Here is an 18,902-nt window from a genome sequence, read left to right on the forward strand (position 1 = left end):
CTGGCTCCAGGGGAAGCTTCTGGGCTGCAGGGAGATAGACAGGGAGACACGGGGGCAGGGGACACAGCTGGGGGGTCCTGCTTTGCTGGGGTTTCCCTGCGTCACAGCTGGCTGCAGCCCCCGCCCCGAGCTGCCCCACCCCCAGCTCCTTACCGTACACGGTGACGGCGGCGGAGGAGCTGCGGCGACGGGCCACCATGTTCTTGGCCACACAGGTATAGTTGGCCGTATCGGCCAGGCGCGCCCGCGGCACCACCAGGCTGTGCTCCGGCGTCACGTACACGCTGGTATCCAGCGCCGGGTCCACCAGCTCCTCATTACGCAGCCACTCCACCTGCGGGCAGCGGGCGTCAGGCAGGGGCAGACACGGGGCGCTGGGGCAAGCGGGGGAGGGGAGGACACGGGGTGCTGGGGTGGGGGAGGGAGGAAATGGGGCGTTAGGGCAGAAGGGAGGAGGAGGACACGGGGTGCTGGGGCAGGCGGGGAGGGGAGGACACGGGGTGCTGGGGCAGGCGGGGAGGAGGAGGCACAGGGTGCTGGGGCGGGGGGGAGGGGAGGAAATGGAGGCGTTGGGGCAGGAGGCGGAGGGGAGGACACAGGGTGCTGGGGCAGGCGGGGGAGGGGAGGAAATGGAGGCCTTGGGGCAGGAGGCGGAGGGGAGGACACGGGGTGCAGCAGCAGACAGGGGCAGGGCCGCCCAGAGGATTCGGGGGGCCTGGGGCAAAGCAATTTCGGGGGCCCCTTCCATAAAAATATTGCAATTCTATACAAAACTATATTCTCGTGGGGGGCCCTCTGGGGCCCAGCACAAATTGCCCCACTTGCTCCCCCACCACGGGCGGCCCTGGGAAAAATAAACCTTCCGCATCTCAGCACAAACCCAGTTTTGAAAAAACTTCTTTACAAGGTATCACTGGTTCTCAGCATCAGCTAGTGCTAAAAGGCTCTAAAGCTCATTAAAAGGGTTGGACAAATATTTTCCGTCAAAACTTTTTCTGGATTGAAAACTAGGGGGTTTTAAAAAGCAGGAAAAAATCACGGACAATGTCTGCTTTCCTTCAACATTTGTTGTGGTTTTTTTTAAATTGAAAAGCTGAAATTAGTCTGCCAAAACCTGAACATGGTTTGGGGTTTCAGAAGTGTGGGGCCAAATATTTGCTGCTTGCTGTATTTGTTTAAAGAAACAATAACAAAATTCTGCTTAGAAAAAATCCAAAACTTTTGAACCACCTCAGCTGGTGACCAAACGCCTGAGCCCATCCAGGCAGAGATTTTTCCAGGTTTCTGATACTCTGCTGGCTTCCTTGACTCGTATCTGTCTCCATAACTTTGGGTTCATTTAGGTTAGAACACAAGAACAGCCGTACTGGGTCACACCAAAGGTCCATCCAGCCCAGTATCCTGTCTACCGACAATAACCAATGCAGCGGCAGCTCCAGGCACCAGCGCATGCCTGAGGCGGCAAGCCGCGGGAGGCAGCCTGCCGGTCCCTGCGAGGATGGCAGTCAGGCTGCCTTCGGTGGCTTGCCTGCGGGAGGTCTGCTGGTCCCGCAGATTCGGCGGCGGGTACGCCGAAGCCATGGGACCGGTGGACCTCCCGCAGGCGCGCCGCCGAAGGCAGCCTGACTGCCGTGCTTGGGGCAGCAAAAAAGCTAGTTCCACGCCTGGGCCAATGCCAGGTGCCCCAGAGGGAGTGAACCTAACAGGCAATGATCAAGTGATCGCTCCCCTGCCATCCATCTCCAACCTCTGACAAACAGAGGCTAGGGACACCATTCCTTACCCATCCTGGCTAATAGCCATTAATGGACTTAACCTCCATGCATTTGTTTCCTAGAGACTGGCTCCATGGGGTCCCTCACAAACTGGAGACGGTTACTGTGGGTTTGTCTTTAGAATAGACTATGTACATACTCCACAAACTGGGCATTTGAGCTTGTTCCAGAATCTGGGATGAGCCTATGTTGTGAAAACTGAAATGCTCAAAATAGCACATGCATGTGAATGGACACAGGGTGCTAAAATTAAATTAACCCAGGGGTTCTCAAACTGGGGGTTGGGACCCCTCAGGGGATCACGAGGTTATTACTGGGGGTCGCGAGCTGTCAGCCTCCACCTCAAACCCTGCTTTGCCTCCAGCATTTATAATAGTGTTAAATATATAAAAAAGTGTTTTTAATTTATAAGGGGGGAGGGGTCACACTCAGAGGTTTGCTATGTGAAAGGGGTCACCAGGACAAAAGTTTGAGAACCACTGAATTAACCCCTCTGGAGCCTCAGGGAATGCGGGGGAGGGGGGTCTCCCTTGGTAGGGTTGGGAAGGAGGTAGGTGGTGTAGGATATTGCTCTTCTCATGTGATCCCTCCCCCAGTGGCTAATTTGAAATGAAGCTCCCCTCCCCTGACATGAATCTCCCTATGGCACTGAAATTAAATACAGACTAGAATTTGGCATTTGAGAAGTGAAAGGGGTGGGAGCCCTAATGGAGAAGCTAACAGCTCGGCTCTTCTGCAAGCCTCAAACTGCTGAATGAGCTTTAGGGTAGGGAAGACTGTGCCTCCCAAACAGCCTGGCCCTGCCCCCATCCGACCCCCACCCACTTCCTGCCCCCCGACTGCCCACCCCCCTCAGAATCCCCGACCCATCCTGCTCCTTGTCCCCTCACCATCCCCCAGAGACCCCCCCAACCACCACCCTGGGATCCCACCCCTGCTCCCTGTCCCCTGACTGCCCCGACCCCTATCCACCCCCCTCCCCGCTGAGTCCTGACAGACCCTCGGAATACCCACAATCCAACCTCCCCCATTCCCTGTCCCCAACCTCTGCCCCCTCCCTGTCCCCTGACTGCCCCGACCCCTATCCACCCCCACTCCCCGCTGAGTGCCGACAGACCCCCGGAACGCCCACGATCCAACACCCCCTCTCTGTTCCCTGTCCCGCCGGAGCCATGCTGCAGCTGTCCAGGGATGCTCCTGGATGCGCTGAGGCTCCGGGTGAGGGGCGGAAGCGGGGTTGGGTCGAGCTGGGGAGGGAGCCTCAGCCATTCTCGTGGGGGGGCCCTGCGGAGCCTGGGGCAAATTGCCCCACTTGCCCCCCACCGGGCGGCCCTGGACAGGGGAGGGCAGGCCACAGGGGCGCTGGGGGAGGCGGGGGAGTGGAGGACATAGGGGCGCTGGGGGAGGCGTGGGATGGGAGGACCCAGGGGTGCTGGGGCAGGCAGGGAAGGGGGGACACAGGATGCTGCAGCAGAGGGACTTCCCAGGCCAGTCCCTGCCCTGTCCGCCCGCCCTGCATGCCCTGGGCCCAGGCTAGCGCGCTCCACACATGCAGGTTACAACGCCTGCTTGCGCCCGGCTTACCCAGTGACCCAGGTCGCCCTGGGTCAGGACCTGGCTCCCCGCCGCTCCCCACTCCCACCGCCTTTGTGCCAGCTGCCAGCTGGATCTGGGGGGATTCAATGTCCTTGCAGGTGATCAGTGACGCTGTTACGGACCCCACTGGGGGCCCCCGACCGCGGCTCATTCCCACTGAGTTACAGAGCGAGGCCTGGCCCTTGCCAGCCATGGGAGGTGTGGTCCCTGGACTCACCTCGGCCGGCGGGATCCCCTCCGGGGGGCGGCACACCAGCACGATCTCCTGCTCAATGGAGACCTCCCTGCCCACCGGCTCCTCCTCAAAGTTCTTCCTCAGATCTGGAGAAAAGGGCGAGAGAGCAGAGCCGGCTGAAAAGAGACGTGCCCCCAAGCCAGGTGGTTCTGACCTCCGGCATGGAACCCCCGGACCCCCGAGGCTGGCACAGGACTCAGTAACCCTGCACAGCTGGGACGCCTGCCTGGGCTCGGGGATGCCAGACAGATGCTGGCCCGGCTCCCACGGGGCCGGCCCAGCTGCGGCTCAGCCCTCCCTGGATCTCGAGCCAGGGAGCTCCGTGCCCCTTGCCCGGGGGCAGCAGCTGCGGTGCCAGCGGAGGGGGGTGGCAGGTGCACTCACAGGCAATGCGCACATAGGCCTTCTGGCTCTTGCTGGTCCCTGAGGAGCTCCAGGCGACGCACTGGCACCAGTACTCCTCCAGCCCAAAGATCCGCTCCACCTGCTGCCGGGAGATATCGATCCGGACGTCCATGAGGGGCAGCCCTGGGAGAGAGCAGTGCGTCAGGGCAGGAGGGTGACACGCTGGGGTGGGACTGCCCCTGCCCCCAGGCCTCGCAGGGGCAGCCCATTGCAGAGCGCATGCCCAGACGGGCCCCTCAGGTCCCAAGACAGCTCGGCCCAGGGGCTCCCCAGATCTGCGGCGCTCATGGCGGGGGGGGTGGGTGAAGAGCTGCCATCCCCTCTCCAAGCTGGGCCCCCAAGACCAAGGAGAGCTGTCTGTAATGTTTTATGAGTCCTGTGTGTGCCTCAGTTTCCCCTATATTATGCATGGCTCCGGGGGTGGGGGGAAAGGACAGTTTGCTCTCAGGGAGGCTAAGAGACACAGGCGGACATGTCGCCCGCTGTCTGAGCCAGGGTGGGGCACTGAAAAAAACCTGGCTGAGTCTGACTCCATCTCAGCGGAGAATCTGAGAGGCCAATGGCAGCTCCAATCTCCAGGACACTGACCCCTCGCGCCCCGCGGCCCAGAGGGAGGTGGGCCGCCCCAGCAGGGAAGCTGGGCACAGACCCCAGCTGGGGAACAAAGGCCGGGGCAGGGGGATAAGAGCTGGCTGCTGGGAGGAGCCGGGGCTCTCACGGAGAGACACAGCCCCTGACACTGGGGTTCCCTGGGGGCTGGGCTGCCTCTCTCTGGGCTCCCCTAAGGACTCCCTGTGCTGTGCCCAAGTGTCGCTGCGAACGCTGGGCGAGGGGCATCGCCCCCTGCGGAGGGGGCACGGCGGCGTCTGGCTCAGCTGGACTCGCTGGCAGAGCTCACGGTGGGACGGGGGGCTGGAGCCCAGAGGTTCAGTCCGAGGAGGCGGTGAGGCTGCGGGGCCCCCTCGGGGGTCTGGCCCACTGGAGGGGTCCTCCAGAGGCTGTTCCAAAGCTGGGGCGTAGCACCCAGCCCGTGCAGCCCTGACACCCCCCCCCCCAGCTCTGTCAGTGCCCCTCAGGCCCGGCCTGCAGCCCCTGCTACCCCAGCCCCGGGCACACTGAGCGACGCTCAGAGCGCTCCCCCCTCGCAGAGCTCTGCACACACAGCCCACTCCCCGGCTCCCTCTGACACAGGCTGGCTGGGGCTGCAGCCCCCCCGGGACCCCTCCCGTCACGCACGGCCTCGCTGACAGCTGCTGTCCCCGCCAGGCTGCGGAGACACCTGCCCTCTGCCCCAGGAGAGCCAGCAGCTGCAGGAGCAGAAGGAGCCTCCAGCGGGGAGGAGGGACGAGCACTGGAGGTCGGTGCAAGGACACGTGGGGCAGGGCGCGCCCCCAGCTGCCCTGCACGGCCTGGACTGGGCACGGCCCCCCAGGAGACTGTGCGGGAGGGCGGCACAAGGACACCCCTGAGCAGGGGGCTCCCGAACAAGCCATCCACCCCCTGGAGTGGGCACAGTCTGGCCACCCCCACGGACCTGGAAGAGGGAGCGGGGGGGGGGGGTGCAGATGGGAGCCCAGTGGTTTGCATGTGAGGGACCGTGCATGGCACAGCTCTGCACACACACATGTGACGAAGTGGGAATGTTCTTAATGTTTTTCCTGAGTGCTGTGTGGGTGCCTCAGTTTCCCCTCTGCCTTTCTCGAGTGTCGAGGGGGTGGGATTGTTGCAGAGCCCTAGGGGGCCAGTGTGATGCTGTCTGGACAGAGAATGGCCGACACTCTGTCTCCTGGCAACTGACGGCCTGGGCCCTTCCTCTGCAAAGGTGCGGGCTGAAGGTGTTGGAGAACAAAGAGATCAGGTGACCACCTGGCCTGGGAAAGGGACAAAGTGGGGGGGGGTGCGGAGGGGCTGGAGAGTTTCACTATGGGCTGGCTGGGAAAATGGAGGGGCCTCCCCTGGCCCCCCCAGATGGACCTGACTGAGGAGTCCTGTTGTCTGTACTGGCCAGGCCTGTCCTGGACTGTGTTCCTGTCGTCTAACAAACCTTCTGTTACTGGCTGGCTGAGAGCCCTGGTGAATCGCAGGGAGCCGGGGGTGCAGGGCCGTGTCTCCCCCACACTCCGTGACAACCAGCCCTACCACTCCAGGGACCCCCGTGCTCCCCAGGCAGCCCGGCGCCAGCAGGGGGCAGCGCGGCACTTTGGTGCGGAAAGGCTGATTTCCCGGTTCCCAGGCCCAGCCCGTTGGGCAGGGGATCGTGGGCACTGAGAGATGCCGTGGCTGGGGAGGGGCCTTTTCCCCAAGGCAGCTCTGAGTGGGACCAGCCGGGCTGCCACGGCCCGGTGCGGCGGGGAGAAGCACGGGCTGCAATTCAAGGAGACCCTCTGACTCGCTGCCCCGTGGGGCTGCCCCACTCCTGGGCACTCGCCAGCTCCAATCCCCCCTCCCACCAGCCCAGCCCTGCATGCCAGGACACAGCGCCCCCCAGGGCTCTCTGCTGGCCTGGCAGTGCAGTGATAGGGGCGGGGGGACCAAGCCCTCCCATCTGTGCCATCCTCCAGGCCCGGGCAGCGTCAGGCCAATGAGCCGACGGCAGGCTCTGGGCCAGGGTGTGACGCCTCCCAGTGCTCTGAGGAGCTGGGGCCTGGCCTGGCTGCGGGGCCTGTGCCACGGGATGGGCCTCGTCTCTGGCCAGGGCTCTGCCAGCGAACGTGGGGTCCGGCCGTGTCGGGCCCAGAGCAGGAGCATGGGCTCCACCTGCTGCCTTCCCCATGTAGCCATGGCCTGGGATGGGCCCAGACACCCACGCATGCCGTGCTCCCAGCCCAGCCCCCTCACGACATGGTGGGCACACGGCTCTGGCACAGCAACTCCTGGGTGTGACGAAGTGGGGGTTTTGGGGGGTTTCTGTGTTTCCCAGGGGGCTGCATGCACAGGGGGTGGGGCTCAGTGTCCCTGCGTGTTACTGGTTTAACGAGGGGAGGGGAGAGGGAGTTTGTCGGGACACAGGACCGGAGAGGGACCCGGGACCCCGGCCGATGGCCCTGAGGATGGAGACCCCAGCGACTGGTGACCTGGTGACCCAGAGACCCAGCTCAGGAGTCGCAGCCGGTTCTGGCCAGTGGGAGGACAATGGGCTGCGGGGAGAGGACCCCGGTGACCTGACCAGCCGGTTCCAGCCAGAGGGGCCAGAGGGGGGCTGAGAGGAGAGGAGACCCAGTGACCCTGTTTCCCTGGAGAGAAGCCAATGGACAGAGGGGGCTTGGGGCCGGGGGTATCGGAGGCCCAGATGGGAGCAGGGGGGCTCTGGGCTGGAGGGGGGGAGCAGGCAGAGCCCCCCTGGCTGCAGGGGGACTGGGATGTGCTGGGCTGAGGGAGGCCAGGCCTGAGGCCCTGAGAGTTTCCTGTGCTGGGTTCAACTCTCAATAAACCTCCTGTGTTACGCTGGCTGAGAGTCGCTCCGGGCTAGAGAACAGGGGGCATCAACCCCTTTGGGGGTGGAGGCCCGGGGGGGGGGCAGAGCGAGGGGACTCCCTGGGGGGGCCCATGGCACAGACAGACGCGCTGAGGCTCAGAGAGGTGCGGCTCCAGGAGGTGGAGGGGCCTGACCCCGAGAGAGAGTGGCCCCCTGTGACGAACTGGGGCTGTTCTTACTGTGCTCTGTGAATGCTGAATGGGGGGTGTGGGCCTGGGAGGACGGTCTGCACTGGGGGATGGGAGACTGGCCGGAGGGAGGATACCTGAGTGTGTAACGGGAGAACCCAGGAAGGGGTTAGAGGCCAGGGGACACCTCTGCCCAGGAAGCTGAATAAAGGCTGGGGGGAGTTTTTCAGTTTGGAGCTGGCTGGGAAATGGAGAAGAACATAAGAACATAAGAAAGGCCGTACCGGGTCAGACCAAAGGTCCATCCAGCCCAGCATCTGTCTACCGACAGTGGCCAATGCCAGGTGCCCCTGAGGGAGTGAACCTAACAGGCAATGATCAAGTGATCTCTCTCCTGCCATCCATCTCCATCCTCTGACGAACAGAGGCTAGGGACACCATTCTTACCCATCCTGGCTAATAGCCATTTATGGACTTAGCCACCATGAATTTATCCAGTCCCCTTTTAAACATTGTTATAGTCCTAGCCTTCACAACCTCCTCAGGTAAGGAGTTCCACAAGTTGACTGTGCGCTGCGTGAAGAAGAACTTCCTTTTATTTGTTTTAAACCTGCTGCCTATTAATTTCATTTGGTGACCCCTAGTTCTTGTATTATGGGAATAAGTAAATAACTTTTCCTTATCCACTTTCTCAACATCACTCATGATTTTATATACCTCTATCATGTCCCCCCTTAGTCTTCTCTTTTCCAAACTGAAGAGTCCTAGCCTCTTTAATCTTTCCTCATATGGGACCCTCTTAATCTTTCCTCATATGGGCACCCGACGGGGCTCAGGCCTCTCAACGGGGCTGTGGCCTCCCTGGGGCCCCAGATGAACCTAACTAAAGGGAGGTCCTGTTGTCTGTACTGGCAAGACCTGTCTTGGACTGTGTTCCTGTCGGCTAATAAACCTTCTGTGTTACTGGCTGGCTGAGAGTCACGTCTGACTGCGCAGTGGGGGGGCAGGACCCTGTGGCTTCCCCAGGACCCTGCTGGGTGGACTCGCTGTGGGAAGCGCACGGAGGGGCAGAGGATGCTGAATGCTCCAAGGAGAGACCCAGGAGGTGAAGCCGTGGGAGCTCCTTGCCCTGCAGACAGGCTGCTCCGAGGGAGAGGAGGCTCCCCAGAGTCCTGCCTGGCTTGGTGGGGAGCAGCTCCAGAGCAGCGCCCGGGGGCCCCGTGACAACCCCCGAGAGGGGCTGTCGCACTGGAAGGGGCACCCCCCACGGACCAAACGGGGCCACGAGTGGGCACGATCTGTGAGTCCGTGACACTGGGACAGCAGGACCTGGCCACGGGGTCACCAGGAGAGCGGGAGTGGGGGTGGTAGGGAGCAGGCCTCTCCCCCAGGCTCCTCCTTCCAACCCCAGCTCAGTCACCCCCAATCTCTCACCCGCCCCCCACTGCCCCTCCCGCATGACCTGAGGCAGGTCCCCATGTTGCAGCCTGGCCACCCTGTGCTGAGGGCACACGTCCCGCAGGGACCAGCAAACCCGCCTCACTGGTGTCCAGATTCGCCCCAGGCCTGGGGGTGCCTGGAGCCAGTGTCAGAGCAGCCCAGGCCTGGCCGGCTCGCGAGGTCTCCAGCTGGGCACAAGGTGTGCAGGGCACCAGCTCTCCCTGCTTCCGGCCATGGGCACCAGCAGCCCAAGGGGTTTTGCTGCCCCTGCCCTGATGCCCAGGCCCAGCCCGGCCGGCGCTGCCCTTACCGGTGCCCTGGTCCGTGCTGCGCTGCGTGACGTGCTCGCCCTGGTGCACCCACTCCCCGTTGCACTTGAAGTAGATCTGGGTGGCGGGCGTCGCCCTGCAGGCCAGGCTCACGGGCTTGTTCTTGACGATGTAGACATCCTGGGGCTCCAGCAGGAAGTGGGGCAGCAGGTCCGAAGAGGCCCCTGGCATGGGGTTGGCCACTGTGGCGCTCTGCTGGGCACCTGGCAGGAAAGGGGAGAGGCTCAGAGCCCCCAGGGCCATGGAGGTGGGGTAGGGAGCCAGGCTGTGCCCTGGGGTAGCCCCAAGGAGAACAGCCTAGGGAGCACCCAGCCAGCTCCAGCCTTTGGAGTCACCTTGTCCAGAGCCAGCAGGGACCCTGGGCTCACCCCGTCTGACTCCAGGGAAAGCCCAGACTCACCCCTAGAAAACCTCCTCAAATGGCCAGTGACAGGGAATCCACCAGGACCCCCGGTAAATCCCCTGTTAAAAAGGGGCCCCTACTCCCAGTCTGAATTCATCTGCCTCCAGCTTCCAGCCCCTGGGTGGGCTCAGACCTTTCCTGTGGGACGCAAGGGCCCGTTAGCGAGTCTCTGTTCCCCGTGTAGGTACTGACAGACTGGGACCAACTCACCCCCTAATTCTCTCTTTGGTCAACTCGACCGAGGGAGCCCCTGGAGTCTGTCCCGCTAACCCCTTCATCATTCCCGGGGCTCATCTCTGACCCCTCCCCACTTTACCAACGTCCTTCTTGAACTGTGGGCACCGGATTCCAGCCGCGGTCGCACCAGTGCCAAATACAGCGGGAAAATCACCTCTGTGCCACTCGCAATCCCGTCCCCAGCGTCGTTCTGGGCGCTCACGTTCAGGTGATTCTCCACCATGGCCCCTCGCATGTATGGCCGCCATGCCTGGCCTCTGGTGCAGTTACGTTCCACCATCTGACGTGCAGGGTTTGCCTGCACCCTGGTCACCAGTGATCCAGGGCTCTATCACTGACCTAGGCTCTTCACTGCTTCCCACGCCCAGGTCTGACGCCAGCTGCCAGCTCTTTCAGGGGTGGTTTTATGTTTTCGCCCAGGTCACTGATAAAGACGTGCAACGGGCAGGGCCAAGAACCGATCCCGCAGGACCCCACTAGCACGCACCCGCGCCGTGACAATCCCCCGCTCGGTTACATTCGGAGACCCATCCCTCAGCCAGGTTTTAAGCCACCTAACATGGGCCACGTTCATTTTCTATCGTTGTTGTTTTCCAATCAGGACGTCATGTGGCACCAAGTCTGTGATGTCAACACGACCCCCCCCCCAGCACCCACCCCTGTAATCGCCTGAGAAAAGACACGAAGGGAGTTTGGCAGGGTCTGGTTTCCCTAACCGCCTGCTGATTTGCATTCATTACGTTCCCTCACTCCACCAGCCCCTCCCGTGGAATGCCATCTGCCCTGCCCCGAGAGTCTCTGCCAGTGCCAATCCCACCCAACCTGCTGCCCCAGCCGGCGTGGGGGGGTCACCCGGCTCCACCAGCCGCCCCCACCCTGGCTAATTCGTCAGCGCTAAGCCCAGCGCTAAGCCCACTGAACCTGGCGCGACCCCCCAGGCCGCACTTAACGGCTAATGAAAAAGAAATGTGTGAGCTGCCAGGGCCGCGAGTCACTTCTCCGGCGCCCGCAGCCTGGGCTGGGCAGCCACCCGCTGGCACCACCGCAGGGAGGGGGCAATGCCCACCCCTGGGCGCTGGGGCTCTGGAGCCAGGGGGGAGCCTGGAGCAGCATCTGGGACCCTCACATGGGAGGAGCTATTCCTTCACTGGGCAGCCCCTTCCAGCCCCCTCCCCTGCAGCACCCTGGCCCCACCAGCCTGGGCAGGGGGCAGGAATGTCTGAGAGACCCCGGGTGGATGACGGGGCTGGAGCGGGGCACGGGGTGCCCATTGCTAGGAGACCTGCACCTGGCCCCTCCCCCGACCCTCAGACAGCAAACATCTGTTCCTGGACCCCCCAGTCAGCCCACGCCTGCACCTGGACCCCTCCCACCCCTCTCTGCACAGCACACGACCTGCCCCCCTTGGCCTGACCCCCAGGAACAGGGGTCCGCTGCTGCCCCAGCCAGCCAGGCATCCGTCCATCTGTCCCTGCAGCCCAGCCCGCCCTGCACCGGCCTGGCCCCAGCCAGGGCCCATGGCTGTTCCCGCTGACCGGCAGCGCCAGGCCCCGACTCAGACTCCCTGGAAACAGCCCCGCTGCGGGCAGGCCTGCGGGGAGCCGGGTGCCATGGGGACAGAGCCCTTCCCTCCGGTGCCAGGGGCAGGAGAAAATGCCCCAGCCAGCATAGCCAGCGTGGGTGGTGCGGGGGGCACAGGGACCCACACAGCCACCTGCCTGGAGCCGGGCACTGCCACCCCGCGGGCTCCCGTCCGGGGAGGGGCTCTCAGCAGCCTGGGGCATGGGCAGGGGGCAGGCTGGGCACAGAGGACGGCGGGTGCCTGTGGGGCAGACAGCGCCGTCTGTCCCTCGTGAGGGGAAGCGATTTGCCTCACCCTGAAAGCAATGCCTGGGCCGGGGATCCCTGCAGGGAGAGCGGAGCTGGGCTCCACCACGGGGTTCAATGGGTGACGGGGGTGGTGGAATCCAGTAGCCAGGACCCCCCCCCCCCCGTCTGGCTGCTTCCCCTCCAGCGCCCCCACCAAAAAGAGTTACTAAAATGGCCCTAACTAAGTGGTTGATTAACAAAAGATAAACTAGCAATTGTGGCTCTCCGAGCTGTAATTGCTGCTGCTAATTGGCTGGTAAGGATTTAATCAGCAATTACATGGAGTGCAGGGCAGTAATTAAGTGTCTCCTCGCACAGTCCCCCGATCCTGCGTTTTCCGGATCCGGCGTCCCCAGTTTTCCCAAATCACGTGCAGTCCCATGGGGCTCAGAGAGGCCTGGGGGCTGCGCACACAGACGACGGGGGCCTAGATTCTGGACCGCAGGAGGGTGCACAGAGAGCCAGGGTGGGGCAGGGTGCCTTGGCTGGGGGCAGCACCTCTCTGGGAAGGGCAAGCCTGTTATCCATGCTGATGCCGCCTGGAGCCCCTGGCCCCCAGAACAGTCTGTGCTGGCTGGGGGGGGGGGAGGCAGCACGGGCAGTGCCAGGGCCAGCTGTGCGTGGTGGGAACACTCAGCTCCCAGGCTAAGCCTGAGCCAACAGCGGCCCGGCCCGAGGGGTCGGCCCATCAGGGGCAGAGGCGAGTCCAGATGAGTCCTGTGGCCCAAGGACCCTGCTCCAGTTCGGGCCGAGGGGGTGGCTCCCGCAGCCAGGCCCAGCAGGGGCAGCCAGGGGACATCCCCAAGCCCCACAGGGACACCCAGCGCACTGGGATTTCTCTTCCCTCTGGAATGGGCGTGGCTGCAGCAGCCTGGGCAGGCGGGCGGGTGGGGAGCTGGGTGAGCCGGGCATCCGGCCCTGCAGGCGAGCTCTCCTCAGAGCCTGCCGTGCTGCTCCCGAACCAGCCGGGGGAGGCCTGTGCTGAGCCTGCTGCCCGCTGCCCTGCCCGCTCTGCCAGGCACCGACGGGGCTGCCTGCCTGCCTGCCCACCGGGGAGGGGACGCTGCTGGAGCATAGCCAGCAGCTCCCCGCTCCCAGCTGCGAGCGTCGGCCCTGCCACCCGGCCCAGCTGCGCCCGCCGCAGCCTCCCGCTCACGTCTGCCACCAGCTGAGGCAAGGTGCTGCAGCTAATTTCCATGGGGAAGATAAACAGCAGCCATAACGCGCCGTTAATCCCCCATCAGCACTTTTACAGCCTCGCTGGCAATTAATTCAATTAACCCCCTGTCCTGGGGAGAAAGGCATTTCCTGTTTCACAGATTTAACGACCCCCAGCGGCTGCTTGGTCCAGCCGCAGACTCACCCGCATGCACACACGCACACACGCTGCGGTCTCACACGCACACGCACACACACACACTGCGATCTCACACGCACACACACACGCTGCGGTCTCACACGCACACGCACACGCACACACTGCGATCTCACACGCACACACACACTGCGGTCTCACACGCACACGCTGCGGTCTCACACGCACACACACACACTGTGATCTCACGCACACACACACTGCAGTCTCACACGCACACGCACTGCGATCTCACACGCACACACACTGCGGTCTCACACGCAAACGCACTGCGATCTCACACGCACACACGCTGCGGTCTCACACGCACACACGCACACACGCTGCGGTCTCACCCGCACACACGCACACACGCTGCGGTCTCACACGCACACACACACACTGCGATCTCACACGCACACACACGCTGCGGTCTCACACGCACACACACGCTGCGGTCTCACACGCACACGCACACGCACACACTGCGATCTCACACGCACACACACACTGCGGTCTCACGCGCGCACGCACACACGCACACACACTGCAGTCTCACGTGCACGCACAAACACTGCGGTCTCACACACGCACAAATGTACACACACTGCGGTCTCACCCACCCACGTACGCACACACACACACTGCGGTCTCACACGCACGCACACACACACACTGTGGTCTCATACGCACACACTGTGGTCTCACACGCGGACACACACTGTGGTCTCACACGCACATGCACTGCAATATCACCTGCACGAATGCACACACACTGCGGTCTCACCCATATGCACGCACACTGCTGTCTTACACGTATGCATGTTGCAGTCTCATACATATGCAACCGCACTGCGGTCTCACCCACGTGCACACGCTATGGTCTCACACACACTGTGGTCTTACCTGCACGAATGTACGCACACTGCAGTCTCACCCATGTGCACACACACTGTGGTCTCACCCATGCACACTGTGCCCAGGCCGCAGTGCACATCAAGTCACCAGAAAACACGCACCCTGCAGCCACCTGTTGCAAAGCACACGCTACACATCAAACACGCGTGCACACCCATGCGCCCAGCACGAACCCCAGACGTGCTCCTGCTCAGGCCAAGCAGCTGGGAAGTTACAGCCAGGTGCAAACCCAGTCGCCCAAGGTTTCATTCAGCACAGCAGTAAAGAACCGCAGCCCTGCCGGGCTCTGCACCTGGCTCTCTAGGGCCCTGGGCTCTGCTCACATGTGAAATGAGTTTAACGGTCTCTGCTCTAAGTCCACACTGGGCATCCAGCCACATCACATAGACCAGTCCCCCAATGGAGCTCAGGAGAAACCCAGGCTGGGCTGGCAGGGGGCTGCAGGTCAGGACTGAGGGGCACCGGTGGAGCTGGGGCGGGGGGGGCGGGGCAGGGCCCAAGCCGGGGAATTGCCCCAAATCCCTCCCAGAGCCAACCTGCCAGAAAACCTCCGGGTTGGATGTGCAGATTGCCAGCGATGGAGGCTCCCATGGCGATAAGCCAGTAATGGGTGTCTCTCGCTGGCTGGTGCTGGGCTTCCACAGCTGCCTTCTCACGGCCAGGAGCTGCCGGGGGCCTGGGCTCAGCTACCCGTGCCAGGGCAGCTGTGCCCCCACCCACGCAGGGCTCCCGGGCCCACACCCACTCCTGTGGGAAGTGCCACTCCGGGGAGCCCCATGGCTCCCAGACCAGCTTGCCGGCATCTCCCCGGCTCTGTCCTTGCTGCTCCCGGGAGACACGGCTGCCGGCAGCAGCCCCATGTGGGGGGAGGGGCGCTGGGGGCACCTGGTTGCTGCCCGGGGGATGGACTCAGGTGGGACACGCGCCCAGCGGGGGAGGCTCCAGTCTCAGGATGTGCAGCAGGCCAGAGCCGCCATCCCCCGCGCGGGGTTCCGGGCTCACGGGCGGCTGGCCCCTGCAGGGGAGATGAATGGCTGCACCAGCGGCCCAGTGCTCCCAAGAGACCCTCCAGTAACAACCCTCCCACACTGCCCCTGCGGCCCTCGCGCTTAGCCAGAGTGCCAGGCTGGCGGGGCTGTTCCCGAAGGAACACGGCAGGGCGAGGAGTCAGCCGTGGAGCCACGAGGAACAGGCACTCAGTCCCCGTTCCCTGGGACCAAACAGCCGCCCCTCACTAACCCACACCTGCCCCTCCGGCAGGCTCTGTGCCCAAAGAGCTGCTCACTCGCACCCCGCCCAGCTGCAGCCCAGCTCCTGGCGCCTGCCCTGGCACCCAGGGAACCCCTCCCCGAGCTGTTCTTACTACAGAAAGGAGCTCGATCGTGCCTTCCCTGAGCCTGCAGGAGGGGGCTGAGGCCTGGGATTGTCTCTGGAGCCAACACATCTGGTGGCAGCCAGTGGCACCTTGCTGCAGAACAAGCCCAAATCCCAGGCGCGCTGCAAGATCCCTGCAACATCCTGTGCCATTCTCCAGCAGCGCTCCGGCTCCCCACCCCCGGCCCCCCATTCCGGTCCAGAGACCAACTTCTGCTGGGGACAGCCAAGCTTTGGGGCCACAGAGCTCTCCTCAGGACTGGGCCAGGTACTCCCTGCGTGCCAGCTAGTGGCCAGGTGGAACGGATAGTCCCTCACCTGCCCTTCCGCCCTGGGACCACCCTGCAAACAAGTCTATTCACTGCAAGAAACCTCCAGCCGCGCCCGGCCCGACGGGGCCCTGACTCGGTCGGGGTCTGTTCGGTTGGAATCTGCGCCGCGCTCGGCCCGACGGGGCCCTGACTCGGTCGGGGTCTGTGCCACGCCCGGCCCGACGGGGCCCTGACTCGGTCGGGGTCTGTGCCGCGCCCGGCCCGACGGGGCCCTGACTCGGTCGGGGTCTGTGCCGCGCCCGGCCCGACGGGGCCCTGACTCGGTCGGGGTCTGCGCCGCGCCCGGCCCGACGGGGCCCTGACTCGGTCGGGGTCTGTGCCGCGCCCGGCCCGGCGGGGCCTGACTCGGTCGGGTCTGTTGGGTCGGGTCTGTGCGCGCCTGGCCAGCGGGGCCCTGACTCGGTCGGGGTCTGTTGGGTGGGGGTCTGTGCCGCGCCCGGCCCGACGGGGCCCTGACTCGGTCGGGGTCTGCGCCGCGCCCGGCCCGACGGGGCCCTGACTCGGTCGGGGTCTGCGCCGCGCCCGGCCCGACGGGGCCCTGACTCGGTCGGGGTCTGCGCCGCTCCCGGCCCGACGGGGCCCTGTCTCGGTCGGGGTCTGGTCGGTTGGGGTCTGTGCCGCGCCCGGCCAGCGGGGCCCTGACTCGGTCGGGTCTGTTCGGTTGGGGTCTGTGCGCGCCCGGCCAGCGGGCCCTGACTCGGTCGGGGTCTGTTCGGTTGGGGTCTGTGCCGCGCCCGGCCCGACGGGGCCCTGACTCGGTCGGGGTCTGTTCGGTTGGGGTCTGTGCCGCGCCCGGCCCGACGGGGCCCTGACTCGGTCGGGGTCTGTTCGGTTGGGGTCTGTGCCGCGCCCGGCCCGAGGGGGCCCTGACTCGGTCGGGGTCTGCGCGCGCCGGCCAGCGGGGCCCTGACTCGGTCGGGGTCTGTTCGGTTGGGGTCTGTGCCGCGCCCGGCCCGACGGGGCCCTGACTCGGTCGGGGTCTGCGCCGCGCCCGGCCCGACGGGGCCCTGACTCGGTCGGGGTCTGCGCCGCGCCCGGCCCGACGGGGCCCTGACTCGGTCGGGGTCTGCGCCGCGCCCGGCCCGACGGGGCCCTGACTCGGTCGGGGTCTGCGCCGCGCCCGGCCCGACAGGGCCCTGACTCGGTCGGGGTCTGTGCCGCGCCCGGCCCGACGGGGCCCTGACTCGGTCGGGGTCTGTGCCGCGCCCGGCCCGACGGGGCCCTGACTCGGTCGGGGTCTGTGCCACGCCCAGTCTCGGGGGGGTCTCCAGCTGCTGGCATACCAGACATGACCAGAACATACAACAACCCCACCAGGGCTAAACTCCTGCTAGCCACACAGCGTCCTCGGCGGGTGGGTCTCAGCTGGCCCTGCCTGGTGCACAGGCCACATCCCGGCGGCACCTGCCCCCAGAGCGGAGGCTGCCCAGCGCAGGTGGCCCTAACCAGGGCGGCTAACGCCAAACTCCAGGGCCCCGCGAGGTAACGCCGCTGCCCCTGCTGTGGGGGGCAGGGAGGGCGCCCCATGCTGGGCACTGCCCTCACGGGGCCGCGCTCCCCCTGGCGTTGGGCCCCAGCTCTGATTGGCTCGTGCTCCCAGCTCACCTGCCTCTGAGTTGCCATGGGAACTGGCTAGATGCTCATGATGTCACCTTGGCAATAGATCTGAGCCAGGTTCCCGCCGGCCGAGCGTGGGGCTGGAGCGGGCGGCGGGGCTGGCTCCAGCGCTGCTCACTTCTGTTGGGCCGCAGGGCATCCGTGCCAGGCCCAGGCTGGCAGAGCAGCCTGGCACCGGCAGCTAGATGGGTAACTGGGGGCGGGAGCCACTCTCAGCCCCTGCCAGGGCTAACGAAGGCAGCTCCAGCTTGACGAAGCGAGGGGACGACAGCACCCCCAGAGCCCAGCTCCCTACCCACTGGGCGTGGGAGCCAGATGGGGCGGGAGGGACCAGTGCATGCCAGTCTGTGAGGATCTGCCCTCCCCAGTACAGGGAAAGACCCCTCCCAAGCTTGCCCTGGTCGCTCCCCCAGCCCTGCCCCCTTGCTGCCCCCCAGGCTCTCCATGCGCCCCCACCCGGAACTGCTGCACCGAGCTGGCACTGCTGCCCAGAGGCACAAGGCAGGGCCCGTGGTGCTGGACTGGAGCCACCAGCTCCCGTTTCCCGCCACGCCCTGCCCCGGCCTGTGGTGAGCGCCCAGCCACACACAGCGCCAGCGGCTCACCGGGAGGGGGGCTCCCCTGTGCACCACATTGCACAGGAACCTACTTCTCCCTTGGCCTGGGACCGGGCACCTGCCAGCCTAGAGCCGGCCCAGCTCCACTACCCTCTCCAGGGGCCAGGCAGCCTGAGGGCAGGAGGGGGATGGGAAACCAGACCCTGCTCCCCCTGCCAAGGCACTGCCCCCTCCCCTCCCCTGCCCCTGCCGCTCTGCCCTCCTTTGCGCCCGCAGTAGGGGCCAGGCAGAGGCCGTCTGGTGGCCAGGGTCCCACTGTGAGGGGAGGAGCCTGGGGCTGCAGCCCCGTGGGGGAGACAGTCAGCCCCCAGCAGGGCCTGAAGCCGGCAGCACAGGGCCAGCTCCAGCCACCCCGTCCAGTGCCGCGCTCTCGCGTCTGCGTCTCGCTCCAGCCTGCATCACCCCCTGGCTCACACGCTGGGAGATCCCAGACCAGCCTGCCCCAGTCCCGGCCTGCTCCTGCCCCCCAGCCCGTCCCTCTGCCCCCAGCGTGTGGCCATGGCAGGCTGGCCCCCCGCCGGCGCATCGTTCAGCCACTCGTGCTCCCGCCAGGCTGCCCCAGTCCCGGCCTGCTCCTGCCCCCCAGCCCGTCCCTCTGCCCCCAGCGTGTGGCCGTGGCAGGCTGGCCCCCGCCGGCGCATCGTTCAGCCACTCGTGCTCCCGCCAGGCTGCCTAGTGGCTAGCGCCGGCGTGCACGTGGCTGCTGGCTGCGTGTTTTCAGCAGATGCAAGGTCTTGGCCACCTCCCTGGTGAGCAGCTGTCACGGAGCTGGCACAGCGCTGCCTGCAACCCCCATGG

At 65.0% G+C, this 18,902-nt stretch overlaps 1 protein-coding gene across 2 annotated transcripts in view; it reads right to left on the reverse strand.

Moving 5' to 3' along the window:
* Positions 1-17,483, reverse strand: part of UNC5A (unc-5 netrin receptor A) — a 37,245-nt gene extending 19,762 nt beyond the window's left edge. Inside the window, exons 1-5 of one of the 2 annotated variants that reach the window (XM_039484890.1) lie at positions 17,476-17,483; positions 9,365-9,586; positions 3,991-4,134; positions 3,589-3,692; positions 154-334 (exon numbers count right to left, since the gene is read on the reverse strand). In XM_039484890.1, coding sequence (XP_039340824.1) covers positions 154-334; positions 3,589-3,692; positions 3,991-4,134; positions 9,365-9,554 — 619 coding nt within the window. In that variant the 5' untranslated portion in view covers positions 9,555-9,586; positions 17,476-17,483. Of the gene's footprint in view, positions 1-153; positions 335-3,588; positions 3,693-3,990; positions 4,135-9,364; positions 9,587-10,177; positions 10,587-17,475 lie in introns of those variants that run through there. The other variant, XM_039484889.1, reaches the window with a different exon arrangement.
* Positions 17,484-18,902: the final 1,419 nt, after the last annotated feature.

This window comes from Mauremys reevesii, linkage group 8 (assembly GCF_016161935.1).
Source record: "Mauremys reevesii isolate NIE-2019 linkage group 8, ASM1616193v1, whole genome shotgun sequence".
NCBI classification, from domain to species: domain Eukaryota; kingdom Metazoa; phylum Chordata; order Testudines; family Geoemydidae; genus Mauremys; species Mauremys reevesii.